At 42.0% G+C, this 23,329-nt stretch overlaps 1 protein-coding gene across 1 annotated transcript; it reads right to left on the bottom strand.

Moving 5' to 3' along the window:
* Nucleotides 1–1,452: 1,452 nt before the first annotated feature.
* Nucleotides 1,453–22,734, bottom strand: antxr1d (ANTXR cell adhesion molecule 1d). The gene is made up of 18 exons (XM_085428206.1): nt 22,342–22,734; nt 18,410–18,481; nt 18,249–18,320; nt 17,827–17,908; nt 17,355–17,385; nt 17,207–17,280; nt 16,653–16,721; nt 16,483–16,563; nt 16,279–16,339; nt 12,731–12,829; nt 10,858–10,927; nt 7,646–7,724; nt 7,264–7,359; nt 7,128–7,166; nt 6,847–6,945; nt 6,597–6,761; nt 5,820–5,900; nt 1,453–1,839 (listed from the first exon to the last, which is right to left on the bottom strand). The coding sequence occupies exons 1-18, from the start codon at nt 22,494–22,496 to the stop codon at nt 1,528–1,530; spliced, it is 1,737 nt and encodes a 578-aa protein (XP_085284332.1). The 5' UTR covers nt 22,497–22,734; the 3' UTR covers nt 1,453–1,527.
* Between the last annotated feature and the right edge of the window lie 595 nt (nt 22,735–23,329).

The following is a 23,329-nucleotide window of genomic DNA, read 5'->3' on the forward strand; positions in this document are numbered from 1 at the left end:
AGTACCAACAGAGCATGGTTTAATGTCACTGTGTACCTGAGTATGGTTGCTAACTATGTTCATTCCTTTGACCACACTGCTTTCAGTAGCATAAACAATTATGTCACAAAGACCAAATGATCTCAAACTGGTTTATTAAGCATGGCAGTGAGTTCACTGTACCTGAATGGCCTAGATCTAAATCTAATTGGTCACCTTTGGGGTGCGGTGGATCAGGTGTGCAGCTGACAAATCAAATCTGCAGCTTCTGTGTGATGTCATCATGTCAATATGTGTCAAAATCTCAGGATTGTTTCCAGCACCTTGTTGAATAAATGTCAAGAAGAATTAAGGCAGTTCAGAAGGCAAAATGGGATCCAAACCAGTACTAGTAAAGCATATCTAAAAAAAAAAAGAAGAGGCCAGTGGGTGTATGTCACAGACAGCTTATTAATGTCTGGAGAGCAGCACAAGTGCAATTAGTTTAAGAGCTGCTTAAAGAGAAATGCATTACATCACCAAATGTTGCACCGGGCAATAGCCAATTAACTAATAAGTGTGTCATAAGGTCCGTGTTGCACTGATCCCGGCGAGGCTAGAAGCTGATTTACAATACGAGTGCAGAAACATTCTTCAAATATAACATGCTTTTAATTACTATGAAAGAATTGTCTGGCAGGAAGGAGATTTAAAAAAAACATTTTTATTAAAGACAGACATTCAAAGTTGTTAATAATGAAATAATGCAAATGATATACAAGAGAACCCTGAAGATACAATTGTTCAGTGGTGTTGATAAGAAGACAAATACATCAGATGCCATGCCACAGTACTTCCTAAAAGCCACCCAGATGCCCCTTGCCCTTTAAAGAAAAAACCCAGGAAAGTATCTGATACTAAAGAGAGCATATGCAGACAGGGCCTGTATTCTAATAAATAAAATGCGGTGTAACTGCCCTGCAGTTTCAATAGGATCACTGAACGTTTAAACTTTAAGAAAGAGCTTTTGTTTGAAAAGTTAAACGATGAATCGGGGTGATTTTTGTAGACACCCAGAAAATAAAAAATGCTAAATTTCAGACCACTCCCTCGCTCAGCATTCTTTCCCTTTGTATTTACCAGCACAAACTGTCATGAGCCAACTTTCAGCCACACACAAGAAACCCCTTTTTTTTACTGGATTGCACTTACTCTAAACCATTTAGTTCACCATTGCATCTAAGACTGGACATACAGACTTAATCTTTAACTACATGCTTGTTTTGTTTTTTGGTTTTTTTTTTCTAAAATGTTTACCCCATTTTTTGTATAAAAAAAAAAAAGAAACTTGAAAGTCAGTAGCTGATTTTAAAATCAGATAAATACATTTTGCTGTCCAGCAACAAAGCACAGAGCTTCAAGTTTGAGCTCCTGGCTTGTAAGATTTGAAGCCTTTCTGCTGCCTATGAGTCATCAGAGTGAAGAGAGGACATGTTTTTTTTTTTTTTTTTTTTTTTTAATGGAATCGGCTGACCTATCAGCTCTTTATCGTGGGCTCTCTATTTATCATTAGAGCCTGGGTGGGGGTCGAGAAGGCGGGGGTCCTGGTGGACCCGGGGGTGTGCGAGTTGGGGGTGGACACGGAGGTGGTCGTACCATGGATGGGGGTGCCCTTGCAGGTGGTGTGGTGCATGAGGGTGGTGTGGTACGGGGCCCCCTTGACGGAGGCTTCGTGCGGGGAACGGAGTAAGACACCAGAGGTTGCTGTTCAACAACCGGAGGAGCGGGCGGAGCCGAGGGAGAGCAATGTGCACGAGGAGGGGCCCGGTTGTTTGGGGTGGACTCTCCATCTTTGACGCGCTGAAAGCGAATACAGCGGCCCTGCATGACAAACGGAGAGAGATGGTGGTTTAAAAAAAACAACAACAACTGCTACACATTATCATTTAAAAGCAGAATGCAGATTAAAATACAGTGCATCTCTGTGCACTGGCACTAAGTTTTTAAGAGCCACCAGCCAAGATGGGTTGCGTGAGACTTCTCCCAGCTTTACTAACACAAGGATGTGTGTTTTAGGGCCTGGAGGGCACACAAAGCTGCTTCTGTCTGCTGTCCACACCTGCACTACAATAGCTGTGATTTTAGCAAAGACGCCGAGTTATCGCACAGGCAAGTACACACATACATACACAGAGGGCAGCTTTTTCTGTTTCCCCTCCTCTTCTCTTGCAACCTCAGCAGTGACTAGTCCTTTCTTGGCGTAGAACAGAAAGTGGTTTATGTCTCTTATGTGCTTGACTTGAAGGAATGTAAAGGAGGGATTTCAATATCACCACAATAGTTAACAGAAGCCATTTAGCATTTTAACATAATTTACAAGTCAGGGAGAATGGAACGCTTCTCTTATTGTCCTCTCTGTTCCCCTGCATAGCATCCCTCTGCAGACACACACATGCATGCTCACTTGTCCTGCTCAGTCAGTGTGTGAAGGATGGAGAGTAGGTCTCTGTGTCACAGACCCTTGGTGGTCTGATTATAACACCTTATTAAACAGAGAGGCCCTAAAGTCACACAGGGGCCATTAAGAGGGCCTCAGCAGCAGTAGCTTTGTAACTGCAGGGTCATTGTGTTGTATGTGTGTGTGTATGAAGGGTATGTAATTGATTGGGGGCGGGCCAGGTGGGAGGGGGCTGCTGACTGCTTTGGTGTTGTTGCCGGGCTGCTGTGAAAAGGCCAGTTTGTGAGCAGCAGAGCAGCAGCAAAACACCAGAGAGAGCATATGGACACAATGAGAGCACAAGCTCATGAATATGAGTATGTTTATGTGTGTGTCTGTGTGCGAGAGAGAGAGAGAGACTGTAAACATGCATCCACCAGAACATATGGCCTCAAATGAAACCTCTGGCTCATGAATAACAGAAAGAGAGGTGGAGAAACCTTAATTAAGGTGATATGGACACATAAGAGCTATGTGAGAGGTCAAGAATGAGTCACTTGTGATGGTCACTCTCCCCGTTTGCCCCTGTGACTGTGTAATATCTGTCCCTACTTTATCACCCCTCTTGGCATTTGTTTACTTCTGAGCCTCAACTCCTTTTCAGGAGAAAAACAAAGCCCTGAAACACCTCCAGCATCCCTGCTTGCACCACTCTTCTGACAGACACACACACAAAGCAGATTGTTTTGTACGCTCAAGGGGAACTCTCTTTCTCTTACACATGCACGCACGCACACACCGCCATTATAGTAAAGCAAACAGGAAAAAGAAGAGCGGAGGCACATCTGACCTGACAGCTCTGCCTGTCACCTCGCATGACATTACAGCAATTCACTCACATAAGGAAAATGCTGTGTGCGAACTCACGAGAGTTAACACACTTCATCGGCAGTTTAGGGTCGATACAGAGCAGATCTGTAATGTCACATTTTGAGATCCCTCCCCCACATAAATGAACATAAAAGGGCGATAAGCAGTGCATTTAAATGATACCTACCTAACATTTTTGGTTACTGTGGATCAGTGTTTCCCGACAGCCCTATCATTTAATCTCAACTACCCTTCCCAGAAACAACTTAAACTGGGACTAAGAAGTAGTTCCCATGAAAACAGCTGACAACCTTTTCTGTTGATTATTCATAATACCACTGAAATAGATGCTGCTGATAAAAAACTGTTTATTTGCATTTAGACTTCCAGTGAGCAAATGAACTCTGTGATACTGAAACACTGTTGTGGACATACACAGATGTGTGAGAAATTATTGAAGAACTCCAAACCCTAGAATTGACACTGAGGAGTTTGAGGAGCCCTATTATGATTTGAGAAGGATTTTTGCTGAGATTGCTTCTGTGCACTTTCCCTTTAGAGGAAAGAGTGACTGTAAAGTGTATCCTGAGTGGGAATGATCTCCTACTGGATTGTTTGATTTGGATGAAAATGATGCGACCCATGCATCAGCCTAGTAGCCTGTGGGAGATTTGCTGTGATGTGAAGAGACTTTATATTGATTTTTCATGTAACATTTATAAATTTGTGTAAACTAATACTTTCTATAAAGTGGTGAGAAGAAAAAAAGAAAGGGGAGGGGGTTAGAAGAGGAAGTGCTCATTTGTGCAGTCTGTTCATGAGAACAGAGAGTTGGTGACCGCCCTCTGGTCTGGCCTGTACTGTGTGACAAGAGCCATCAGCGCCATCAGCTCCGGGGACAAAAGAAGGGAATCTCATCTGTCACAATATGGCTCGTGGCCTTTCAACTGCCCATCTGTTTGCGTGATGCTTGCTTAGGAGAAGTGACATGCACATTACAGTAGCGCGCACACACACACACACACAAATACACGGAAATGCACGCACACATGGCAGAAAAAGAGATAAAATGCAAACTTGGAGCGTGGCAGAAACTGGCAGGCCGCTGATGGCTGTTTGCAGAGGCAGTGAAGTAGGAGTAATGTGGGGAGAAAGCAGGACAAGCACCTCCTGAGCTGCTGGTTAACAAGCTGGACTGAGAGGTGTGATAGTTAATGCTATCTACTGCTGTACTTTTTGCCACCACACTGGGGCTTCTTAATAACCAGCTGTGCTGAGGTTTCTGGGTTTTGAAGAGATGCTTGTTGTTTTTCCTGTGTGGAATATCCAAGCCTGGCTTTATCAGCGATGAGCAATCACTGTCGTCTTTCATGTCTGATATGGCTATCAGCACCTATTCTAAACATTCTCTCCTCCTCTGCAGCAAAAGTGAATCCCCTCGTTTTTTTCCATGTGAGAAGTAGCGTTTTTTTATTTTTCTCAGTTAATGGCGCGTGAAAGGAGGTGGGTGGGGGTTATTGTTGAGTGTCTGTGAACCGCAGCCCCACAGAAAGTGTCTAACAAAGACTCGAGAAACTTCTGCCATGACAGAGATGAACTGTTCTGCGCAGTGAAAAAAAAAGATGTGTAGGATGGAAAGAAAAGATAAAACCAGCGGTGGCGACCACTTTTACAGACGCGAGCAGACACACACTCGCACTGTTGCACAGTAAAGATGAATCATGTCATTGAAGAGCACAAATCGATAAATTTTACAGTGATGAGACCACAGCTATGAGAAGCGACAATGACACCATTTACAACGGAGCAGATGTTTCACCATGACAACCAGTGTGATGAGGAAAACATGTCTTTGGGGGTTACGAGATGCCAGACGCGGGGGTCAAGGTTAGATAAGAGGGACCGCTCTGCTCTCTGTCTCGATCTGTCACACTCAGTTGCAGGAAACGTAGTGATGTCATGATTCAGGACTTTTCAGCAGTGGCAGTAATGTCCAGTAATAGCACATTCAATTATTTTTTTTTGGTTTTTCTCATAAAACATAGCACTTAAAACAAAGAATGACACAATTTGTATATATTTGTTTACTATAATCATGACTTAACAGTAAACAGTGATGGTGAAACATGCTATTTGAAACCTCAACAGAAACCATGTCATTTTCTGGGAGTCAGAGGGAAAAGTACATAATAGCACAGTACGCCTTGTGTGTGAACAATTGCAGCTTTGACAAAGAGAGTCCTGTCTGTACCTCACTATTTCCCCTGTGAATGTTTTTCCACATGTGTTTGTGTGGGTGTGCGTGCTGAGAACTGGGGTGCTGCGTTAAAGATTTTCCTATGTCTTTATGGTGTCGTTATGCAGCGTGGCAGACAAAAGAAGGATGCAGATGCTCTACGGAAAGACAGAAAAACCGCTGTTTAGAAGGCAAGCCCCCTAAATTACTCGTAATCAGCAAATTATAGTTTGTGTCAGCCGTTGTGCATCTTTGTGGTTTCTTAAATTGCAGAAACGGATGAAAATGTAACTTGACTGTAGGTAGAAGCAGGCTCACCTCGTCTCCAGGCTGCGGTCTCATCAGAGATACCTGGTCATAGCCTCTCCTGAACAGAGCCCAGATAGCGTCTAGTTTCCCCTGGGGAGTCAGGAAAGTGAATTAAAAATGGAGGATTTATAATGAAACAAATGTCATATATAAATGAGAGTGATTTAAAACAAAAAAGTTAATCTAAATAAATTTTTTTTAGTGTGTTCTGCCAAGGTCCACAGACAGAGAATGAGACTGATTATAATGCCAAATAATATATGATTTTTTGAAAAGGACCATAATACCTTAATGTCTCGTGTGCCATATTTAATATATGAGTTTTTGAGAACATCATCAGTGTGATTTTTTTTCCTCCTGAAAACTTACATAAATTGCAATAAATTGCAAAAGAAATAGATAATGTAGTAAATGTGATAAATAAATTAAAACTGCAAATTAATATTTAATTAAGCTTTAAAATGTGTCAGATGGTTCAATAAATGCTCTATTTAAAAAAAAACAATTTTAATTTTCTGGCAATTATTTGCTTGTCCAGCTCTTGAAAGGGTTAATGTACCTGTTTATCTGTATATCATTTGCTTTACTAGATCCTGAAATATATGATCAATTATTATTATTATTATGTTTTGATTGTTTGTCATATGATTTTTATTTAGGTTAGGTGCTGTAAATTTTGCAGCTTTATATAAAGATAAATATAGCTGACTTCCTCTCCTGCGGTTGGATAAAGTAAGCTACAAACATAAACGGAACATTTAAAGAGCATTCATATGATAAACTTACCTGAATGGGGGTGTACCACCTCCTCTGTTGTGGGGGTCGACGGGGAGGCTTTCGGGGCTTGGGCTCATAGGGTTCAAATTCCTGCTCCGGCATCTTCACAACAGCATTTTTAGGTTTGTCCAGCTTCGCACCTTCCTCTGTGGATCCTTTCTCCCCCCATCGCACCTTAAGTAAGTAAGAAATTTTTAAAAAAAAAAATTCGTCCGTTTGCCTTTTGCAAATTCTGAAAGTTGAGAGTGAGTGAGTGTACCTCCATGCGCTTGATGCCACCTACTCCTCTTCCTCCATAATATGAAGCATCCACTGTGGGCCACTTTTTCTTGGGTAAACCATCATCATCATCTGACTCCTGTTAGCGAAGCCTCAATGAGGATACAGCTCATATGCTTAAACACTGTTATTACTATTACTTTACTATATTAACTGCAAAAATAAGAAACATTGCAGTAGTCCTGAATTCTTATGCAAATCTTTGAATAGAATGAAAGAAAGGGGAAAGATTGCGACAGGTTCATGTGACAGGTGACTTACAGGCTCTGGAGGAGGAGGTGGTGGAGGCTCTTTGATCACCTGAAGCAGAGAAAAATAAATTAATAATATAGTGTAAACAAAAAAACAGTGTAGTTGTTTTCCTGAAAAACGAGGTCATTTGGTCTGTCAAACTTACCACAGTGCAGCAGAGAGGCCAGAACCACCACATCAGCAGCAGAGCCAACAGCAGGAATACCACGAGCAAGGATATCAACACGATGGTGCCGTCAAACTGCGCAAATGCAGATGGACGGGATAACGGTTAAACAGGAATAAAACACAAGTGAAGTGAAAACAAAGGGAAAGTGAAAAGCAAAAGTACTCACAGCCTCCTCTGATGACAGACTCAACAGAGGAGAATTCAGAGGGAAAGGAGAGATGAAGATAAAAGAGCCAAAAGAGAAATAAGACAGATGAAAGAAAGTTTTTTCAAAAGAAAAAAAAGGCAGCATGCCAGAGAGAAATATTACCATCTAATGTTGTGAAGCTGTAGTGTAAGCTACACTGGATCTACTTACACATTCAGTAGTAGTGATGTGAACAGAGCTGGTGATATAGGAGAGGCCTTCGTTCATGCTCACCTGCAGGTAGATCACTCTAAAGAAATACAAAAAACAACACAAGCCGGCTGCTGGTCATCTAACACAGAAGTGCTGACATATCACATCTGCTTGTATGAACACATTCACAGCGTAGCTTCAAGCTACTGTAAAAGTTTAACCAGGTGCCAAATACTTTCTTGCTTTGTCCATACTTGCTCCATTATAAGCACACGAAAATATGCTGACAAAAACGCAGAGCTAAAAGCGTTCGAAGAGGTCAGCGAGGTCTCCACCCACGGGAGGAATCTCTTCTGCTTGGACTGGACGCAGACCTCTGATGTGGAAACCACAGACAGCTAAAATGACTTCTAATTGTACAGCATTCAGCACCGATATGCGTAGCTGTAACTACTCAAGTACAGGAAGGGTGGGAAAAAGCAAATCATTTTAGATGGGAAGATAACAGGATAGAATGGATGGAAATGAAACTGTAAATAAAATAAAACAAAGGCCAAGACATTTGAGCCACATACGCTGGCAGGGGGTTAAAGAGCAGACTGCTGGAGTGTAGAAGAAGAATGGAGAAAGACTTCTTGTGCTTGGTCTAATGGTTTAGGGCGACACAGACAAGGGGGGTATTGAGCTTTGGGTTAAGTTTGAGGAGGGGGCGGGAAGGCGGAGGTCATTGCAGGGTGGTGGGATGGCTGGGAAGATGAAACAGAGGCGGGGGATGGGAGAAGGAAAGCCTTTCCTCATCCACATCCCCTCAGCGCTCCACGCCACTGTAGCTCGTCTCATAACTCATGCTGACACTGACTTGGGAATAGAAAATTGGCAGTGCAGGTGCCACTAATCTTTTCTTCTGCGTCTTCTCTCCTTTTTCTGTCTTTCCTTCCCCATCCTGTGGTCAGCCCTCCTTTCAGGCAAGGGACAGGGTGCTATCAGCTCCACGCTGACAGAGAGATCTCAGCCCCTATCAATCATCAATCTGCCCACTATATATGTCTTTGCCCCACATATGTGTGTGTCTTTGTGTGTGCGCTCAGGAGGGGGAGCTGCATCCGGAAGGTTCCCAGTCAACACAGATTTGTGTGACAGGACCGCCAGTGCCTTCATTCTAACCGACAGTGCGACTTGGGTGAGACAGGAGGAGAGTGAGGGGCTTTTGGTGGAGACCCTCGCTGATGCTGGAAGCCGGAGTCCCTAAGATCTCAAGTAAAGCTGAAGACCTAAAAATTCCTCAACAGGAAGCAGTTCACATATCTAAAGTGTAATAACTTTAGATATGTGAACGAAAAATTTATTTCATCACTGGTTTATAAAATTGCATAAAATGTTTTTTTTTATAGTTTTAGTATAATCCATTAATCTTTTTTTAAGCTTGTGGTGTGTTATTATTTGATAATAACATGCATATAACATAATAATCACATATATCTACTGATGTTTAAGAAGCTGAATTTTTTTTCCTTAATAAGTGATTTAAAAGAAATCCATCTATTCCCTTCCATTTATCCTGATCAGGGTTGTGGGATAGCCTGGATGATAGCCTGGATGGTAGCCTATCCCAGCTACCATAGGGCAAGAGGCAGAGTACACCCTGGACAGGTTGCCAATCTGACACAGGGCTAACACAGAGAGACAGACAGCCAGTCACACTCATTCACACCTATGGGCCATTTAGAATTACCCATTAACCTAACGTAACCTTTGGACGGTGGGAGGAAGCTGGAGTACCCGGAGAGAACTCGGGGAGAACATGCAAACTCCTCACAGAAAGGCCCCGCCCAGGACTCTCAACTCAGGACCTTCTTGCTGAGGCAAAAGTGTCTACAGTGCATCACCATGCTGCCTGATTTCAGTTCAATGTTTTTTTCCCTTTTACTTTTTTTTTAATGAGATGTTTGAAAAAATGTTCTGTGAAACTGAAAACCTTTGTGATAAGCATTATGATCATGTTAAGAATGCTAAAACAGTCCAATAGGAGAGAAGAAAAAAGTATATAAAAGTGTATAACACCTGTCCAACCTGAACAGTGTCACGCTCGCCTCACTCTACATTTCCACTTCTGTTGCAATGAACTCATCAGCCAGCTGTTGGCCTTCTCTCTGGACCCTTCAGCCACCACAGCTGACTTGCTCTTTAGTAGCACTCAGGGTTTTAGGCAGTATCGACTCTTCTCTCCTCTGTTACATGGAAGGACGCCTCCTTCAGGCATCACTGCAGAGTGTAATGATGCTGCCTGTTTCGATCTGCTCTCAGGAGGAGTAGCTCCACCTGCTACAACAGCACACCAGCAACAAAGATCAGACACTAAAGCAGAGACACGTACAGGGTGTTTGCTGGACTTTACAGTTTGCTCCATATGTCTTTTACATTCTGTCATTATGTCAAACCCTAAACAGTTATATGCCAGTAATATACTACTTTTAATGTTCAGTATTAAAAAAATAGTTTGGTCTGTCAGTTTCGTGAGTTCTTTGGAGAAAAAATATTTCCTCCTTATCTCTGAGCAGTGGTTCCCCATCAAAGCAGTACTTTTCACTGGCGGATAAGAAAAGCTCAAATCATGCTAAAAATCTGAGTGACAGAAACAAGACAGATGATGACTGGGAGGTGTCTGAGGCCACAGGCCTGAGTGTATAATTATGCACAAGACTGCAGGCAGAGAGGATGGAAGGGCTGCTGGGCCTTTATCCTCTCCAAACTCAACCCACAGTATCTCTCTGTCTGCCCCGCAAGGAAATTGTGCTCTGAATTACCAAGGGCAAAGCTGGAATCCCTCAGAGGAAACTTTACACTGCCCCGCTGACTCCACTCACACTTTGTCTCTGCCAAAGTGCCAGACAGAGATTAGGAGCATCACACACAAACACACCGGAGTTGTGAGGTTCTCTCGAGCAGGCTCTCATTAAGTCATGTTCCTGGGCTCTACTCCTGTTGTCCCCTTGTGATTGGTGTCTGGCTTCGTTAGCTGTGACAAACATTGATTGATCACAGACACACAATGACTTTGGCCCTAATTTGTTCAAGGACAGCAGTCTTCTGTGTCCACAACAAACTTGAGAGCAGCTGGCAAATGTCCGCATTACAGCTGTACGGGGATAGTTCAGAGACTGGAGCCACAGCTGAGAAACAATCTGAGGTAAATAAGGGTGGAAAAACAAGATCTGAGATGTGCTACTTACTTCCCCACTTCCTTTACCACAGGAGCAGGGCACAGCAGAAAGGTGTCCTCTATTCCAGCTGGTCTCTCATCTACATGGGGAAAAGCAAAAATCACACTTCTTAAAAACAATTTTTTTTTTTTTTGCTTCTGATACTTATAAGTTTTTCTTTCAATCATGCCAAAAATCATGCCCAATACACAATACTTGGCATTTAAGCATGTTTTGGCCCATCCTTAAAATAGAACCACAAGAATGTTATAAAATGGCAATTTCAGAGCTCACTGGATGGGTTACAGCTGAAACTATTAGGGTGGAAAATTAGTTCTCAGTAGAACTTGAATTTTATCTTAGAAAATGAAAAGCATCTGGCATTAATCCTCAGAGAGGATTCTGGGTGGAACCATTATATTATGGATGGGTTCATCCTACTGCAGGGGTTCATGCCCTTTGTGTTTGGTTTGAGATAAAGTCCTCTTAAAGGGTTTCTGGTTATCAGATAATTATCTGCCATGTAAAAAATTTAAATAAATAAGCAAATAAACCACACCATATTTACCATAAATCAGATTTTTTTTCTTGCTTCAGTGTTGTTTCCTTGTGTAATTATTGAGTGTTTCTAGTGAAATTGCTATTAGTTTTAATCTTTTAACTTTATGCATCAAGCAGAAGTTAAATTATATGCAACATTCTTTGACTGGAAGAAATTTGTTTAACATTTAAACCTATTTTCTGCACATTCCAGCACATAAAATAAAATATTTTTTGTGTTTACACTCACTCTTTCAAATAGATGCAAGTGAAACACAGCAGAAAATAAATTAAATCAAAGACCCAGCGGTCCTGTTGCTCTATTTTCACCTGTAAAGCAGGAGTAGGGTAGGCGGAGGTTTGCCCTGGTGCAGGTGTGCCGCAGCGGTCAGTTGAAGAATCCGCGAGTTTCTGTGAATTTCCCATTACGTCGTTGCGCACTTTTTTTTTTGCTGTAAAAAGAAGTTTTCTTCCCACGCACAACGAACACTAATGTTTTTGTCACTTTTTATGGAATCAAACTCAAAGTAAGGTCAGTACTTCCACGCTTTAAACGCTGCACGCTCATACTCTCCTGCACTCGATATATTATCCATTGTTGATCTGCACACAGCTGTTGCCACGAACGTCGCACTCGCTTACGTCATTGTCATGAGACACTTTCGCAAGAAAATCACGGTTTTAGTAACGCAGCGTGCTTACGGGAAAGTAACAGTAATCTAATTACCGTTTTTGCAATAGTAATCCCTTACTTTACTCGTTACTTGAAAAAAGTAATCGGATTACAGTAACTGCCCATCTCTGGTTATGACCCTCATTTTCAGTGGAAAAAGCCCAAATGGGGCGCACCAGGTTAGTGTACTCATGCAACATCTATAGGGTTTTGAATTTAACCCCACAGAGTCCAACTTTCTGTTACAATGTCCCGAGGACTCTAAGGGAGAACATTCAGTGGAAACAAACCTGACCTGCCATTGTGTGGCAGTGTGTGACAAACTGAAAATGCAGGAATTTTTTGACAAGTGCAACCTTGAAATGCAAAATACCTACCCTTCTTTCCAGATATGTCTTCTTATGACTTTTCCCCAGAAATAAAATTATGAAGAAATAACCATTGTGCAAGCATCACCAGTGCACAATTGCAAGAGATGTAAATAGGGTTTTTTAGTGATAAAAAATAGCAACAGCACTGGGAGCAGCTCAGAGTGATCCAAGAAGGAAGACAGAAGATGGGACATCTGCCACATCTGAACTATTCTAATAAAAGATTCAATCTGGGAACAGGGTCCTGCTTAATGGCAAGCAGGAGAAAAGGATGCATACTATTTATTATAGTGTTCTTGTGTACACCTGCAGAACTTACCCACAGTATGTGTGTCATTTAATTTGAAGCTGCAGAGGACCTGGTTGATGTTTCTTGCATGGAGAAAGCCATTACCTCTCACAACCACCTGGAAACTCTCTGAGAGAAAAAATGGGTCCAGACATCAGGAATGATTAGTTATACAACCACTTATGAGAAACAATGGTAATGCATATATTTTTTTTAGCTGCACAAGAGTTGCAAAAGATCAAATTACTGCAGAAAAAGTATGCAGTCATTGTGGGCCAGACAGCCAGTCCCTTGCTCTGTCGGGCTCAACTTGAGCAGTGAGAACTTGTGCATGCCTCATTACTGCTTGTTTATATCTGTGTGCTTGTGCGTGTATGTGTGGAAAGGCCATAATATGCTCCAGTGGTGCTAATGCTAAAAGTGTTGCTATTCAGAAATATCTCAGACTGTGCAATAGCCAGGAGGTGTGTGCGAATGTGTGTGTGTGTCTTTTGACCTTTAATTTCCCCTAGGCACTGTTAAAGTGCACTGACAGAGGCTTGCCAGCATATGCTGGAGTGTCTATGTGGCTGCTTCCCAGCATATGTTAAAGAGCGGGGAAAAAAAACACTTGCTTAAAAACATGCCTGCTGGGCTGACAACAGCACAGTACTGTCAAAGTAGGTCTGACCTTACCTATGGCACTACCACACGGCGTTAGCTCTTGTGTGTGCCTGTGTGCAGATCTGTGCGTGTGCTGTAATTCTGCTTCTCCGTGGAATGTGCAGGCATTGGCATGTGTTCAGTGTATGCATGAATGAAAGTGTGCACACAAGTGAACTGAGGTTTCCCCTAGCAGTATCCTGGCTAATCGAAGGGAACATTTGCCAGCCACATCTTTAACATTTAAAGCACCAGCGTGAAGATCACTGGATAAAAACATCACAGGTTGCGGGGTGTATATGTGACAGTATTTCTTTAAAGGTCAGACAAGCTGCCATGAAATCCATGAATACAGATACAAAGAAAGAGAAAGAGCTGAGAAGACAATTGAAAAGCAAAGAAACACCAGATGTTTATGTGTTTACAGATTCTGCAAAAATGCTGAGTGCAGATTGAAGTCTGCAGACAATCCACGATTTACATCAACAATGGAAATTAGAATTATACTCGCACAAGCATATTATAATGCATTTGTTTAAAGACACTACAAAAACTGCACCAAACTCCTTGCTGACCTCATACAGCTGTGTATGTGCTTATTGACAGATTCAGTTTATCTTCACTTTGGTTTTATTTAAGAAACTTTATACAGTAAATCAAAGACCCTGTGACATTACAGTAGGCAAAACCCAGTTCACTGACCAAAACCTGAACCAATCACCTCATATATAAGAAAGTAGTGGTGACATAATATAATATAATATAATATAATATAATATAATATAATATAATATAATATAATATAATATAATATAATATAATATAAGTTGTGGTCTATGTGGTTTGCAGTCAGACCAAGCAAGCTACACCATGGCATAGCTCACACACAAAAACCCACAATCTGATGCTAAATATACTCCAATGAAAGGGATAGATTTTGCTTTGTTCATGGGCATGTAGAAGTATAGAAAAGTAAAGAAAACCCCCCCCCCCAAAACAACATAGGAACAAATCAGGACCTCATTTATCCAAAAAATGTGAGAAGTCTATAATATTTCCTAACCTTATTTAAAAATAGATATTTTCAATTGTCATTATCTGACTGATTGAAAACAGCAGTGTTTTCTTAGCTAGAAATGTCTCAGTCACAAAATCTATTATACACACACACCAGGCTTGATGTGTTAAAAGGTCACTCCTGTCAGACACATGGTGGATGAGGACTGGTGGTGCCCCACCACCATGTCCGACACATATGCTGCTGCCCTCTCCTGTCTGCTCTCTGCTTTTCCTGCATGGCAACGTGTCCATTTACATCCACACCTGAATGGCTGGCAGGGATTTTGTTTTGTACGAATATGTGATTATACATACGAATACGCATGGGCACTGAGTGTGCGGAGAAAAGGGGGTACAGCTTGTCCCAACAGTGCCTCTTCAATCACGTTAGTGCAAAAGGACAGTGAAGGACAGGGAGGGGCAAAGGAGGAAGGCACGGCGGGTAGAAAAGGGTCAGACGTTAATGAAAGCAGCTATCTCTCCTGTCATGTTAGATCGAAGGCCGTACTCTCACTGTCCTCAACGTGTGCTTGTGTGTGCGCGCTGGGAATCAGTGCTGTCATGTCTTATAGTGTGGCCCAACGTTCACTGTCTGGTCTGATGGCCTGTTTGCAGGCAGCTCGATCTGGTCACTTCACATCAATGTGAGGGACGTGTTTACACACGTGCCGGGAGATGCGTGTGCGCTAGCAGACTAAAGACCATTTAAATGTGTGTGTTGGGGTAAAGCGTGTACGATATGCTATGTGACTACACGCGGGCCAAGAAAAATAACAGTGAAAGAGACTGTCACAATATAAATGTGGGGTGTCAGTATGTATTCACGCTTCAATGCATGGCCTTGCTGTTCAAATTAAATCACATAGCTAAATGATAAAAACTGCTTTACTTTATAAGAGTTTGGGGCAGGAGGGCTGGTGATTTCTCCACAATCTAAAGCCTTTTCTGGTATAATGTGAAAGCACCGGATGTCTGATTTCCATTGTATATGTGCACAAATCACAACAAAGGCAGACAAAGCGCACTATAAGCATTTGAGCATATTACAATTTAATTAATTAGGCCAGAGTAAGGCCTTGGTTAAAGCGGGTCCCTGCTTTCTTAGTTCACTGACCATTAGGCTGCTCATCAATCGAATAATAAATGAGGCTGCTGAAGGATATTTGGGCACACGTCGAGTGACACAAAGTCTCTTGCGCACTAACAGAAACTGTAATTATCATGTGAGAACAGCTTCTCCTTTTGTCCTTTTACGGCAACATGAATCTTCTCTCATCTCCTCTCTCCACATCCTCTCCCGTCCTTCATATCTCATAATGGATGTTAATCTCCATTGGTTGTCCTGGTAGCAGGGCTGCAAATGCACTCCCTTAAGTGAGTCCTAATAAGGTCATGTCAAAGCTCATCCATCCTGCTGGCTACCCATAAAGGCTCTCTCTTAATGCTTCATCTCTTGCCTCCTACTTCCTTAAACTGCTGTCTAGGAGCAGAAGTGCTGGGCAGAGGAAGTGAGGGAGAGGACAGGGTTTAAACCAACCCAAATGGCTATTTAGCATATACGATGTGGCAAACTAGGCCAGAGATGCAGCCATGCTTGAAGATTCATGGCTAATTCCTCTGACCAACACCCGCAGACCCCTCCTCCTCTTTTTTTTTTTTTTGCACCCATGCTGTGCTGAAGCGGCCATGCTAATTTCCCCCGGCCGTGAATGACAATACGCTCTCTGTCACTCTGCGGTCATAAGCATCCATGCGATTACTCAACCTCATGTTTCACTCCAGAGGCTTTGGATGACTGTCATCTGAAACAATCGCACACCGTGACTGCCCACTCTGTGAACTAGAAAGGGAAAACCCCCGCTCCTCACACCTCTTACCTCCTGCACACACACTGGACGGCTCTGCTGCCAGAATCTCAATGCAGGACTTCTTAATGATCTGAGAGAGAGGGGATGGAAACAAAAAAAAAATAGTTATGTGATACCTCAGTAATTTAATATGATGTAATATGATTTTTATGGCTCTCTTTTGTATGTGTGTGAGTGTTTATATGGTATACATGTGGTATGTGTGTGCCATACTGAGTCAATGATTCCCCTGAGGGCTTGGAAGCCTCCCCATACAGGAAACACATGTTCCACTGTGTCTGCAATAGTTGCAAGCTAGAAAAGCATACAGACACACAGACAAAATAAGATATTTGGATTTTTATGTATTTGGAATATTTCTGATATCTGTCAGTAGATCGTACCTGGGTCTGGTTGAATTCTTTGACTCCTACACAATAAACAATAGCTCCCATAGATCTGGCCCTCTGTGCCTGCAAACAAAAAGAAAGAACAATTGCAAAGAGATTCTTGTGGTCTCGTGGAGCCACTAAAATCTCCCCAAAACCACCATTTTCTCAGTTCACACAGCAAAAATGAAAAAACTGGTGTTTCACAACATGATGCATTCTCCAAAAAAGGGGCATTAACTTTTACGCATCCTGATTATTAATCATTTCTAAATAACTTTAGCAGTATTTATCATCTGTATTTGTAATAAAAGTAAAAATGACCATGGCGCAGCCAAGAGGGCAGGTCTTTTGCATCCAAATGGCAGATGCACCAATCAAAGCTGGCAAAATATTAAAGTGGTTTAAAATATGAAAACCATAATAAGGGCCACCAAAGAAGAACAGCACTAATAACATAAAGTTAACAAACAGCTAACAGGCACGCAGCCTACAGTAACGGTCCTCAGCCCGGCCGCAATATTTTCTCGACTGGCTCCAAAACGTTTCTACTTTACAGCACGTCTCACCTCTCTCTGTGCTGTGTCAAACTGCCACTCATTCAGCTCTCCGTCAGTTAAGGCGATGATGACGCTGGCAGTCCCTGCAGAACGCACAACTTTCACGTTCTCTGAAACTTTGCACTGCAATGTATGAAGCTTTTGGGTTGAAGCTTACCTTGTTTCTCTTTATAGATCTGTGCATTAGCCTACATTTAAAAAGAAAGGAATTCAACCGTAAGTTCAACAACAACCGAAACTCTCAGTTACAGATCATAGAAGAGTTACAGCCGGTGATCATACAGTCTAACACCTTGATACTGAGGTAGAGTCAAGCCACAGATCGCACTTTGCACACTGTGCTCTGGCAAAGATGGGTGAATGTCTTTAAATGTTTTGCTTAAAAAAAACCCACATTCCTGTTTTCACAAAAGAAAAAAAATTAATAAAAGAGTAATTTCTTTAAGAATGCCTCTCTTAAATACTTAGCTCGGCACTTTCAGGAAGGAGCAAGTAATTCATGGTTTGAGACACACCTCATACTTATCTAATTGCTCTTGGTTCCAGCTGCCAGGCACAATTAATGCTCAGTGGGTATTTTCTGGAAGGTTTATGAAGACTCAGATAGTGTGATTTAAACCCAGCCTTACCATCTCCAGGCCTAAGTTCATATACGTGTCTCCACCAGGGATAACCTTCCTCAGAGCCATTAAGCCTCCAGTGATGTCCTCCCTGAAGAATAAACAAACAGCCTTATAAAACATCCTGAAAGGATGTCGCTTTTAAGAAAAGACATGGAGTAAACGGAATAGGAAAGATTCAACTGAGTTGGAAAGTAACGTTTTAGCTTAAGTTTTAACCAAAGATAGTCTCACTTTTTGTATTCGTAAGGTTGCATGAAGCTGCATAAAATCTGTTAGCAATTATGCAATATCTGTTCTGTTGATCTTGAAGGGTCACAAGACCAGTTTAACAGACAAAGATGAGTAAAGATAGCATTTTTGTACAGTACTTGTACGCAGATACAGACATAACATAAGGGATTAGTCAGTTACTGATGTGTAGAGTTTACCTGTTCTCGGTCAGTTTCATGATGATTTTTCCTTGTGTTGAGAAGACTATGAAGGACATTCTCAACATAGGGCTGGGAACACAAAGTGCTTTTGCGTTAACATGGACGAAAGGAGAAAACAAAATACTAAAAACACATCAGTGACTAAATCCTGCTGGTACCTAATAAACTTTTCTGCCAGCTGCTCCACAAAGGAGTAGATCTCTATCCAATGATGCTTTACGCTCCCAGACCTGAAAAATACCACAAACACGGACTTGTGTGATGTGATGCTGTAGCATATTATTCCACCTAGATCAAAAAGAAGGAAAAGAGAAAAGCTGAATTTGAGGTTAATAAACTGAGGTTTATTTTCATGCAGTGATTTAGAGGTAGTGTGCCTACAAATACTAAGGGTTTAATGATTTTTTAAGGAACAGCAGTTTATTTCTTACACAGAGAAGACCGTCTTCTGGTCACTTAATCACATTCCCTTGCTTTGGACTGTAACCTGTCGGCTGTGTGCTGCTGATTAGCCCGCTACATGCTGCTACGTACATGACAGTGTCCTTAATGAAATCGAGTCCCATGGGGCTGCTAATGGGGGCTAATTGCTGCTGGGCCAGAGGGTTGAGGTTAGACAGGGACAGATGTAGCAGTCTGCCTCTAGCAGGGACCACGAAGCAGGCAGCTGGCCTGTGTGTGTATAGTGGACATGCATGTGTATGTGGAAGAGTGCAAGTGTGTGTGTTTGACTGTGAGGGGGAACAGATGGTCCCACTGAGTGCAGCCAGCCAAACAACAGGTTGGGGATGCACGGAGTAAAAAGGCTGCGACATGAACAACAGAGGGACCCAGAAGTGACACTCAGCAGGGGGTAAAAGTGTGAGTGTGTGTGTGTGAAGGATGCAACATCAAACAGCTTGTAAACCAAAACTCTGCAAAGGTCAGGCATCCGTGTGTACACATAACAGGGTCATGAGCAAAGTGAAAGTCTGAGCTGGTCAAATTTACGACAGCTCTTTTGAATCTTTTATTTTCCCCAGAACTGCCTCCTCCACTTTTCCCTTTCCCAAGAAGTAAAGGCATAAAAAAGTCCCTGATACAAAAGTTTACTAGTAAAAAAACCCCCATCTTAATCCTTTCTTGGTGCAGAGCTCCTATTTGGGAGCTGTCTGGGTTTACTTGACCTTACCTGATTAAGTATGAAACCTAAACTTAATCTTTGAACAGGAAGTCATTATTTCATTATATTAAGAAAAAGTGTGTCCTCATATGGGGCCAGTGGGTTTATTTTACAGGCTAAAGATATGAAGATATGCTTCATGAGGAAGCAGGGTGCTCTTTGTTACAAATACACAAAAGAGGTTTTAGTCCAGTGCGCAGGATAGGAAGTTATGTGACACACTGCCAAAAGTAAAAACTGTGTTTCATGTACTGCTCATTAAACTGAGACTAAATCAAAGGGTTCTCTTGTTAGGTAACATTAACATTGCAAACTACAACCAATGAGAGGATGATTGGGCCTCATTTTTGTTACCAGTCCTTTTCCATATACAGAACTTCTGGTTTGTCAGTTGTCATTTTTTCTTCGTGATAATGAAAATATCTGCCAGGTTTCCCCAAATCCTTTTAGGACATTTATATATAGTAGATTTTTTAAAAAGCAGTTTCTGACATTTTGTTTGAAAACATATTGTTGAGACAGACAATTCTCCATCCACAGAAAAAGCACAACGCATTCAAAGTCGTCTCCTCTGCTGAAAATTAAAGCAATCTTTCTACAATTTTAGTAATTACCCTTGAGTCTTCTACCTGCATTCCTAAACTGTGAGATGCACAGTCCCCTTTTCCAAAACCAATCCAAAGCACTTGGATCAGCACAAAACTCTGTTCAGAGCCCAGCCATAAAACACAACACCTATTATTCCATTTGTGGGCAACCAGATAGTCCGAAAAAAATGCAGCATGGTATTCGGTGCGGCTCAGACACGGAGAGCAGGAATGTAGGAAGCTGATGGTCGTTTTTCTAATGTTTATTCTGTGTATACTGAGATGCTACAGTGGAGCGTGCACACAGTCTCCCCTTAGCATGTCTCATAACCTACTGGAGAGTGTAGCAAAAGCAAAACCTGCAAACAAGATGAGTATTGATAAGGTGAAGTCCAATTTAGAGATGATTTTGCCCTATTCTTTCTTAAATATTAGTCATTGTGTCGCATTTGATATCAGCCAAGAAATCAGTGCTATCTCAGGAGAAAGATCAACAGCTTCCTGAAGGCCTGCTGGAGCTTGCTAGACAGTCAAAAAAAGAAAAGGGGCGTATCAGAGGTTTAGCCATGCGTGACATGCCGTGCTCCCCAGGCTCCTCCTAAACTTTTTGAAGCAAAGGGTAAAGAGAGAAGAGAGGGGCTGACAGATGTTGCCGTGAACATTAAAAAGATCATCAAATATGTCGAGACCAAAGTAAAATGTCACTCAGCTCGTCCACCTCGCAGCTCATAGGTGGCGGTGGTGCACACGGGTCAGCCGAGGACATAAAGAATTTTTTTTTTTAACCATTACCTCAGCATATTTTCAAATGTTATATACCACATTGTTTAGCTGCTTCACCGCAAAATCACATCACTCCGTCTGTCGAGAACATAATTATTCCACTGAAATTCTAACCTGCTATTCTTTTACACAGGGAGGTCACAAATCCAACCATACCTTATGGCTTTGTTGTCATTCTCTCTCCTTGTATCCGTCTACGTTGCATGTTTAGACTTGCTTGTCTGTGACCATGTGCATAAATCTCACCTTGCCGCTCATGCCAAAATAACAGAAACATGCCAATTACAATGTCTGAAACGACATGAGCTGGAGCGCAGGGTAAAATCATCAGGCTTACACATGCCAGAACAGTGGCAGAAGCATCCACAGTGACCATGCGGCCTGAAAAAATGCTTTGAGTCACTAAGAGTCTGTAGAATTTCATAATGATAAAGATATTTAAAGAGCGTCCTGGTGTTATTCTAACAGTACTGATGTCAGTAATAGGGTAATGGATTAAATTCAGACTGGGGACCTTTGTTTGACATTCCCACTGTCTCAAACTTCATTTCCTGTCCACCCACCAGACAACTATGAGTTGAAAAAAGAAGGAGGAGGAAATACTTGGAAAGAGAAACAGGGACATTTTAGGATTTCTCTAAGACCTCTCTAAAGATGCAGGAGTACCACTTTACTTTAAACAGCAAAGTTTTTGCAGCAAACGTTCAAAGTGGAATTCTAACAAAACAGAGAAAAAAATGACTGAATGATCATCCTGGTGGATGATAAGAGCCAGGCAATGACAAAGAAGATCAGCTGGAGGATGCGCCTTATGCAAGATGTTTCATAACTTACACCAAAGCTGTGCATTTAACTAAAATGCATTAAGAAACCGTTTATCAAGCAGTAATATAACGATCAGCTGAGCCAACATCCAGTGTAAAAGGTGTATTAGAAACAATGTTTTTGTTGTGTTTGCTTTCAGTGCAAAACCCCACTCTAGTCGTGACAGGAAGCCATTAGTTGATGCTTCTTCTCTTTATTTTGATGGAGCCGATGCTTAAAGTGATAACCGGCCCATATAGCACCGCTATGGGGCAGCTGCAGCAGCTGTGTCCGCAGGCGTCATCAGCCTGAAACTCTATCCATCCTGCTCGCCCTGCCCACATCCCCTCGGTAAAGCTTGGTCTTTTTGTCTCACCACTTTAAACCGAACTAAAAAGAAAAGCATGCCCCGATGTCAAGAATATACTTCCAACTTAAATTTCAATCTGATTACTTGCATGTCCCGAAGACACAAAACAGCAAGTTAAAATGATTTTAGGTATGTTTCTTTAAGTGAAGTCATTGCGTTGCACAGATTTAAGATTCAATCTTGTGATTTGGTGCAAAAGCCAGTTTGATTAAAATGAAGACTCTGGGTATTTTTTCGACTTTACACGCTCACTCGCTTTTCTCAGACTCCGTTACATCAGGAGGTCCGACTGACGCGCTCCGCGTTTCCAAACAACTACACGGTTGCATGGCAATGCGCAGCGACCAGAAATTAACAAAGCAATAAATAATATCCGAGACTCACTTGTCCAGAACAAAATAGAGGTCGAAGGCGCCCTGGCAGGACCTCTCCTCCTCCTCCTGTTGCTCTCCCTGCAGCTCTCCTCTGACCGAGACATCGAGACAGAAAATTCCAACTACAGCCAAGACGAGGAACATGCGAGCCCGTGTCCTCGCCATCTTTCCCGGTTACTGTTGACTACTCCGGCACTGCAACAACTAAAGAGCTTCACATCTCCCTATCGTCCGTTTCCAGATGGACTCTGTGCACACACACAGCCCCGTTTCCTGGTTACGTTTTCTTTCACGTTATTTTGAGTGCATTCAGTCTGGAAGAATCTTGTTAAGACCGAGCCGGCCTCTCCAAGTCTTCTCCTTCGATTGAGAGAGGAAGGGGAAAAAAAGAGAAGCACTAAAGCTGGGCAGGATGAAGGAGAGGAGCGACACCCGAGGAGACACACAAAACTCCACTTTATTTTCCTCAAAAACTGTTACGGGGGGAGAGTGGCTGTGTACATCCTCGTTTTTGGGATGTTCTCTTTGGCCTTATCAGTTTGTCAAAAATAAAGATTCTGGGATGGGGAAAAAGTGTCATGTCCTACTAGTGTGGTTTGATTTTTTGTTTTTCATAGTTGGAAACATCAGACGACCACAAATCAGATGTATTATACATAAATAATTAAATTTATGTCCATGTCTTTTCTAATATACCAGTTACCAAAGGCCTAAAGTCGAATATGGTCTCCTATTCGTCAGTGCAGTCAGTGAATTGTATAGTGTTAATCAAAGAGTTCATAGCTTGTTTTAATTTGTGCATGAAAGAAAACGAATCCAAAGAGCTGCTCAATACCGTCATATCCACAGGACATGGTGCTGCTGAAAGGATGTCCAAGTGTTCCTGTGATTGTGATACGTTGCCACAAACGGAAGAAATTTGAATTCTAATCCAAAGTAAAACACTATTTTTAGTCTATAGTGTAAAAGTGCTTTAACCAGACAGTTGGAGCGCGACC

Source organism: Rhamphochromis longiceps, linkage group LG13, assembly GCF_057381845.1.
Source record: "Rhamphochromis longiceps isolate RC_006_pf linkage group LG13, R_longiceps_female_GT1.1, whole genome shotgun sequence".
In the NCBI taxonomy this organism is placed as follows: Eukaryota; Metazoa; Chordata; class Actinopteri; order Cichliformes; family Cichlidae; genus Rhamphochromis; species Rhamphochromis longiceps.

Excerpts from the sequence above, each read along its gene's own strand:
- antxr1d (XM_085428206.1), bottom strand. The coding sequence starts at position 22,496 with ATGGCGAGGACACGGGCTCGCATGTTCCTCGTCTTGGCTGTAGTTGGA. Across the intron at positions 10,928-12,730 it reads AAATGACACACATACTGTGG|ATGAGAGACCAGCTGGAATA; the intron begins GTAAGTTCTGCA and ends TTCCCCATGTAG. Across the intron at positions 6,946-7,127 it reads CACCTCCTCCTCCAGAGCCT|GAGTCAGATGATGATGATGG; the intron begins GTAAGTCACCTG and ends CTTCGCTAACAG.